Source organism: Ixodes scapularis, unplaced genomic scaffold, assembly GCF_016920785.2.
Source record: "Ixodes scapularis isolate PalLabHiFi unplaced genomic scaffold, ASM1692078v2 PGA_scaffold3__209_contigs__length_174095766, whole genome shotgun sequence".
Lineage (NCBI taxonomy): Eukaryota > Metazoa > Arthropoda > Arachnida > Ixodida > Ixodidae > Ixodes > Ixodes scapularis.
Genome location: NW_024609868.1, coordinates 90,578,860 through 90,586,474, shown reverse-complemented (window position 1 = coordinate 90,586,474; position 7,615 = coordinate 90,578,860). Strand labels below are relative to the sequence as shown.

The 7,615-nt window shown below is 47.5% G+C and overlaps 1 protein-coding gene across 1 annotated transcript; it reads right to left on the bottom strand.

The window, feature by feature from the left end:
• Positions 1-6,115: 6,115 nt before the first annotated feature.
• On the bottom strand, positions 6,116-7,345 carry LOC8026394 (presenilin-1-like). Its single transcript, XM_040219254.1, has one exon. It carries the CDS (start codon positions 7,343-7,345, stop codon positions 6,116-6,118), a length of 1,230 nt encoding a protein of 409 aa, XP_040075188.1.
• Between the last annotated feature and the right edge of the window lie 270 nt (positions 7,346-7,615).

Sequence of the window (7,615 nt, the reverse complement as noted above, 5' to 3'; positions counted from 1 at the left end):
TCAACATCCAATCTGCGTTTGTTGCTTTGTTGACGTCATTTCCTTTTCCATAGTCGCCGTGAGAGTCCAAAAAGCGCAACATAGGACCCCAGGGGCCCTATGTTGCGTTTTTTTTTTGGATTTCCACGACGACTAGGGAGAAGGAAGTAACGTCAACGACACAACAAACGCAGATTGGATGTTGACAGACGAAAACAAAATCAACATCCAAACTGCGTTTGCTGCATTGTTGACGTCATTTCCTTCTCCATAGTCGCCGTGAGAGTCCAAAAAGCACAACATAGGACACCAGGGGCCCTATGTTGCGTTTTTTTGGATTTCCACGACGACTAGGGAGAAGGAAGTAACGTCAACGACACAACAAACGCAGATTGGATGTTGACAGACGAAAACAAAATCAACATGCAATCTGCGTTTGCTGCATTGTTGACGTCATTTCCTTCTCTATAGTCGCCGTGAGAGTCCAAAAAGCGCAACATAGGACCCGAGGGGCCCTATGTTGCGTTTTATTCTGGATTTCCACGACGACTAGGGAGAAGGAAGTAACGTCAACGACACAACAAACGCAGATTGGATGTTGACAGACGAAAACAAAATCCACATCCAATCTGCGTTTGCTGCGTTGTTGACGTCACTTCCTTCTCTATAGTCGCCGTGGAAGTCCAAAAAGCGCAACATAGGACCCCAGGGGCCCTATGTTGCGTTTTTTTCTGGATTTCCACGACGACTAGGGAGAAGGAAGTAACGTCAACGACACAACAAACGCAGATTGTATGTTGACAGACGAAAACAAAATCAACATCCAATCTGCGTTTGCTGCATTGTTGACGTCATTTCCTTCTCCATAGTCGCCGTGAGAGTTCAAAAAGCGCAACATAGGACCCCAGGCGCCCTATGTTGCGTTTTTTTTTATTTCTACGACGACTGGGGAGAAGGAAGTAACGTCAACGACACAACAAACGCAGATTGGATGTTGACAAACGAAAACAAAATCAACATCCAATCTGCGTTTGCTGCATTGTTGACGTCATTTCCTTCTCTATAGTCGCCGTGAGAGTCCAAAAAGCGCAACATAGGACCCCGGGGGCCCTATGTTGCATTTTTTTTTATTTCCACAACGACTAGGGAGAAGGAAGTAACGTCAATGACACAACAAACGCAGATTGGATGTTGACAGACGAAAACAAAATCAACATCCAATCTGTGTTTGCTGCATTGTTGACGTCATTTCCTTCTCTATCGTCGCCGTGAGAGTCCAAAAAGCGCAACATAGGACCCCGGGGGCCCTATGTTGCATTTTTTTTTATTTCCACAACGACTAGGGAGAAGGAAGTAACGTCAATGACACAACAAACGCAGATTGGATGTTGACAGACGAAAACAAAATCAACATCCAATCTGTGTTTGCTGCATTGTTGACGTCATTTCCTTCTCTATCGTCGCCGTGAGAGTCCAAAAAGCGCAAAATAGGACCCCAGGGGCCCTATGTTCCGTTTTTTTTTTATTTCCACGACGACTGGGGAGAAGGAAGTAGCGCCAACGAAACAACAAACGCAGCTTGGATGTTGACAGACGAAAACAAAATCAACATCCAATCTGCGTTTGCTGCATTGTTGACGTCATTTCCTTCTCTATCGTCCCCGTGAGAGTCCAAAAAGCGCAAAATAGGACCCCAGGGGCCCTATGTTCCGTTTTTTTTTTTATTTCCACGACGACTGGGGAGAAGGAAGTAGCGCCAACGAAACAACAAACGCAGCTTGGATGTTGACAGACGAAAACAAAATCAACATCCAATCTGCGTTTGCTGCATTGTTGACGTCATTTCCTTCTCTATAGTCGCCGTGAGAGTCCAAAAAGCGCAAAATAGGACCCCAGGGGCCCTATGTTCCGTTTTTTTTTTATTCCCACAACGACTAGAGAGAAGGAAGTAACGTCAATGACACAACAAACGCAGATTGGATGTTGACAGCCGAAAACAAAATCAACATCCAATCTGCGTTTGCTCCATTGTTGACGTCATTTCCTTCTCTATATTCGCTGTGAGAGTCCAAAAAGCGCAAAATAGGACCCCAGGGGCCCTATGTTCCGTTTTTTTTTTATTTCCACGACGACTAGGGAGAAGGAAGTAGCGTCAACGAAACAACAAACGCAGCTTGGATGTTGACAGACGAAAACAAAATCAACATCCAATCTGCGTTTGCTGCATTGTTGACGTCATTTCCTTCTCTATAGTCGCCATGAGAGTCCAAAAAGCACAACATAGGACCCCAGAAGCCCTATGTTGCGTTTTTTTTTTTTTTTTTTTGGATTTCCACGACGACTGGGGAGATGGCACCGTTACACGAGCGCGCACCGTACTTGCAAACTATCGGCCTTGAACGTCTCGTATAACTGAGCTCGAAACGAGAATGACAAGGAACGGCAGCCGAAAGATAATTTAAAAGAAAAAAGAGAGAAGACACTATCTCGCGTCACGCGACATTTAAAAACGGATAATTTACATGAAAGATGTTTACAATAATCTGAAATGCCGAATTAGAGCGCAGCTCTTGGGGAAGAGGAGGGGAGGGTATGGTTCCTTCTCCCCCCTCCGTATCCTCCCCTACTCCTCTGATGCCCCTCCCATTTAGCCGGAAATTCTCGCAAAATTTCCTGTTAAATTTAGTGAGAAATTTATTGAAAATTTCCCCGTTAAATTTAGTGTGAAAACTTTCTCGCTAAATTGAGCGGGGAAACAGAATTGGTGTTGAGGTTACGTGACGTCAATTTCCCCGCTAAATCTAGTGGGGAAACTTATAACCCGCTAAATTTAGCGGGAAATGTTCACGCTATATTTATCGGGCAGATTTCCCCGCTAAATGTAACGGAAAACGTTTTCTGCTAAATTTAGTGGGAAAAGTTTCCTGCTAAATTTAGCGCAAAAATTTCCCCACTAAATTTAGCTGAAAATTTTCCCACTAACTTTAGCAAGGAAATGTCCCATTATCCCGTCTGCACTCGGTGCATTCGGCAAGTTCGTTCGGGCCGGTTCTCCGTGCAGCACTCCGCGGGTGCAATGCATTAGAACTCGCAAAGTGCAAGTTTGGATCGCGGATCGGGATCCCGTCACTGGCATCAGCGGCGGCCATTGCTTGACAATAGGCAATACACGCAAGTCTAAGGGAGAAACACGCAAAACTAAGAGGATTGTACGCGGTGCTCGAGAGCGAGTATTTTATGACGTTTGCGATCATTATACAGGGTGCTTGGAGATCAAATAGACATTCGTCAAGCGTTTTCACATCGATTAAAAAAAATTGGCTGGAGCATCACCGACTTTACCGACGTGGCTTGCTTCGGTTGCTAAATAAATGATACGTTAAGCGACTGAACGGCACGCTCCGAGTTTCAGTTTGTCACGGAAGCCCTCACAGCAGTTCAAGGAAAAAGCTTTCACAGAAGTACTATGTACAAGCGGTTAAAACGACGGGAATGTCCCCAGTAAAGGCCTCCTAACTTTTCGTTTGCTGAGCTCTGATTACTCCGAGATCACGTATGACTTCACAATAACTCTCGGTAACCCTTGTCTAATTGAACACATCACGGTTAACGCCCAACAAAGTCGCCCTCGACCCTCAAACACAACATTTATTTAAAAAAATATTGGTATTCTAACGCGTTTAATATTCTTGCCCACAATATTAACTGTTATTTGCGGAAAACGCGATAGAAGTTTCATGGTCGAGAACAACCTACTAACGTAAAAAAAAATTGAGTTTTCCCGTTTCTCCTATAGCATGCACTAACTCGTGTCAAGCGATGACTGCCGGTGGTGCCGCTTGACCCCAGCAATACAGGCCTCTATCCGCGATCCAGCCTACTGAGAGATCAGTGGTGCCAGTGCTGTTAGACATAAATCGTTTTTTTGTTTTTTTTTTTACATCGGGACGCCCATACCTGCCGGAAGTCGGGACGAGGCGCAAAACCGTACATCCGGCCAATACTGGAGCGGTTTTTGGCCGAAATTGTCTCGACATTGGCCAAGTAGCGACGTGCTGATTCGGCGACTCGTTTATGTAACTTATTTGTTCAGTCATTTTATTGGGTGCCGGGCCACTGTGTACACCCCAAAAAAGAAGCGTACTGTGGTAACTAAACCTTTGCGAGAAGGAGTATTGTAGTTTTACATCTTTATAAAAAGTTGTAGCGTATTATCACACGTTTTAAGAAACATGTTTAAAACATTACACATTTTTAAGGGTGTGAGGTTTACATTTTTTTATAAGGTACGTCTATCGCTACACTTATTAGGGTGGTAGTTATGGGACACCTCACTTGCATGTACAGAGGTGTGAAAATGTTTAATGTGTATATACCTGTAACTGAAGAAAATCTCCTTCATGTGATTACATCGCGTGCCGATGAAACGATCTGTCGATGACACGTCGTTCTATGAACTGATTTGACCGTTAATGAGTGACGACTGCCAGTAGAATTTCGGGGAAATAATTCTGCCGGCTGCCGGGAGACTCAACCCTACCCAAGAATTACACCGGTTCTTGTTTCTTTTCCAACATTCTGAATTGCGTGCCAGCTTAGTAGGACCTCTTCGGATACTACAGAAAAAAACGATGGCAGCCGCAAAAACTCTACAGCTCGGCTCACAGTCATGTGGGAGACTGACAGGTTCTCGTCAGTCGCCACCATGCCTTGAAAGCTACCGGTCCCGAAGAACCAGAGCGCGCAGACAACTTGTTGTTCCACGGTCATGGTAGACGCGATTGTCCGCCGTCTCGAAGTCCGGGCGCCGAACGAAGGTGGTCGCAGGGTCAACGCACAACGGCTTTCGATAGCCGTTACTGTCGCCGAAAGTCGTCGTTGGGGAGTTGAAAGGCGTCGCGGTGGTCTCGGTAGCGACGCCGACGGTGGCGGAAGATAAGCTCGGCCGCAGCTTACGGCACCGCCATGTTGACAACGTTTAACTTCGCCTCGATCCGAAGCGAAGATTTCGAGCTCAAACCACGGCTCTCGCAAAGTTCGGAAACGACACTTTGACGTCAGCGACAACTTCAACAAACAAGATTTCTAATCTTTTTTTTTTTTTTTTTTTTTTTTTTTACACAAACTTTGGAGGGATTTGGAGCGTCAGCAGGTCGCTTAAGAACAATCTGCAAAGCATTTATTTTAGATTGGCGTAGGGATCTAGGGACAAACGGGCGTTACGTCATCGGCGAGGCCGTTCAATTAGCGGGCTCCTCGCGCCCCTCCCGCGCTGCACGCGCGCCTCGATTCATTCTGCCGCTCTCAAGGAAATGAGCGTTCTAATGATTGACACCTCGCTCGGCGCGACGTCAGCATTTCGAGAGTCCAATTAGCGCGTTCCGCAAACTTCGGGCACAAAGTTGTGCTCGACGACTTTAGCGACCCAGGGCGGCGGGCGATTGGCGTCCCGGAGACGGGTGCCCCAGTGTCGCGCTCCTCCTGACTTCGGCTCTCTAGAAAAGCCTCCAGCGTTTGCCACCGCGGATTAAACACATGCTGACAGCAGTAAATTCTTTTTTTACTTCTACGTTTTTTTTTCTGTTGTATTTTTATCGTTGAGCCTAAAAAACACACATACATACGAATCTTAATAGGTGGGAACAGCGCAGGAAAAACCGACGAAGGACGAGTAGAAGTGCACAAACACAGCGCTGACTAACAACTGAATGTTTATTTTATTTTTGTTAGTCAGCGCTGTGTTTGTGCACTTCTTCTACTAAAACATTCAGTTGTTAGTCAGCGCTGTGTTTGTGCACTTCTTCTACTCGTCCTTCGTCGGTTTTTCCTGCGCTGTTCCCACCTATTAAGATGCTTAACCAACTCGCCCAACTCTCTGCCGTTTTGATACATACGAAATAGCTTTTTAACATCTTGTCAAGTCGGATTGAAATGCAACCCGTCTAGGTGCCAGCACGTCTAGGCTGACACCTAGACGTGCTGCGTGAGAACGTATTATTTTTTTCTATTATTTTTTTTACTTTTAGTGATACACAGAGAACGCCGCCATGTAGATTCCAGATTTAAAAGCAACTTATTCGTATACAATATTTCTCGCGTGACAAACACGCCCCAAATCGTGGCATCGGGTTCAAATTTAAACGTGAATTTGTTGCTCCAAAAATGGCTGCATGAATTCGTGAATGAGTTCTTGAGGAAACGCGAAGAGGAGTCCCAGTGCCAAAGAAACAGGCAGGGCCGGAAGTGCCACCCGCAACATGGACAGCAGCAACAGCGTGACGCATATTCCCACCAATACGGCGATGAAGCAGGCCGCCACCACGTTCAAGTCCCCATACGTAGCCACCTTTCCCACCAGGATGCTGTAGAAGACGAAGTCACCCAGCCCCATCTTGACCCCGCTTTTTTCTTCCACCGGGTCGGAGAAGCTATCCGAAAGACTGTCATCCTGCTGCTTTCGCTGTTCGTCCGGTTTTTGCAGCTGCTGGGCTTGCCGTTGTCCTAAAGGTCTGTCCGATGGCCGTCGCATCGGTGCCACCACCGCCTCCTTCCTGGGCTCGTCTCGCGAACCTTCCGGTTCTTCCTCCCGTGGGGTGTCGATGGAGCCTCGTTGCGGTCCGGACCCTTTTCGAGATGCCATTCCAGCGAAGCCTCCAGCCACCACAGTAGCGAAGATGAGCCCTGGCTGCAGCCCTTCGTTCCTCTCCTTGGCGGTCTCCACGAGAATCTTGAGGGGCCCCACCACGCAGAGCACGGCGATCAAGTCCCAGATCGGGATGACGCACAGCAGCACCCACAGCGTCCACTCGGGCACGTACTTGATGAAGACGAGTGCCATGAAGGCGGACTCGACGACCAGGTAGCCCTGCTGCACGACGAGCGGACCTTTCGATTGGATCACCACCATACCGAGCGTTCCAAAGTTCCAGATGAAGAGGGCGACCGATATGTAATCCATTGGAACGTTGTAGATTAAGCAGATCTGGTGAACGAAAGCAGCCGTCGAGCCGTAAAGAAGCAGACAGGAGGCGAGGAAGATCCAGCCCTTGATGACCTTGTAGAAACGGAAGTAGTACAGGCTCACGATCAGTACCGTCATAGTAACAATGACGGCGATGAGGATGAGCGCGTTGGCAACGGAGTTGACGGCTCGAGTCGCTGTCGTCACGTTTGTCTCGGCAAAAGGCGTGTACGGAAGGTACTGCCCGCCCGAATCGGAGAAGGTCGTACTGATTTGTATGGAGGTGACTACGAAGAGCATGCAGCAGGAGACGGCAGCCAAGAGACGCACAACGTGCTCAAGGGCCTCGTCAATGACGTCCCAGATAACAGGGGGAACGTTCTGAGGAGGCTTACCTTCCGCCATGATCGAGGTTTTCAGTGTTGTTGGTGCCTTACGTCTTCTTCTTCGCAGATATCAAGCGTAAAAACTCTATTGTGGATTTGGAGCTATCTAAAAGCGTTCCATGCTCGCGCTTTAGTGCGGTAGAGTGCCTTATACTCACGCGCGCTTTTGCTCGAGTGGTGACATCTCAGCCATTTTTCCGCCCAATCGTTTTTTATGCATCCTGAATTGCGGGCAATCCGGTGTCACTCAGCTCGAGCGCGTAGCTTTCTTTTCGCTAATGCATAGACT

Excerpts from the sequence above, each read along its gene's own strand:
- LOC8026394 (XM_040219254.1), bottom strand. The coding sequence starts at position 7,345 with ATGGCGGAAGGTAAGCCTCCTCAGAACGTTCCCCCTGTTATCTGGGAC.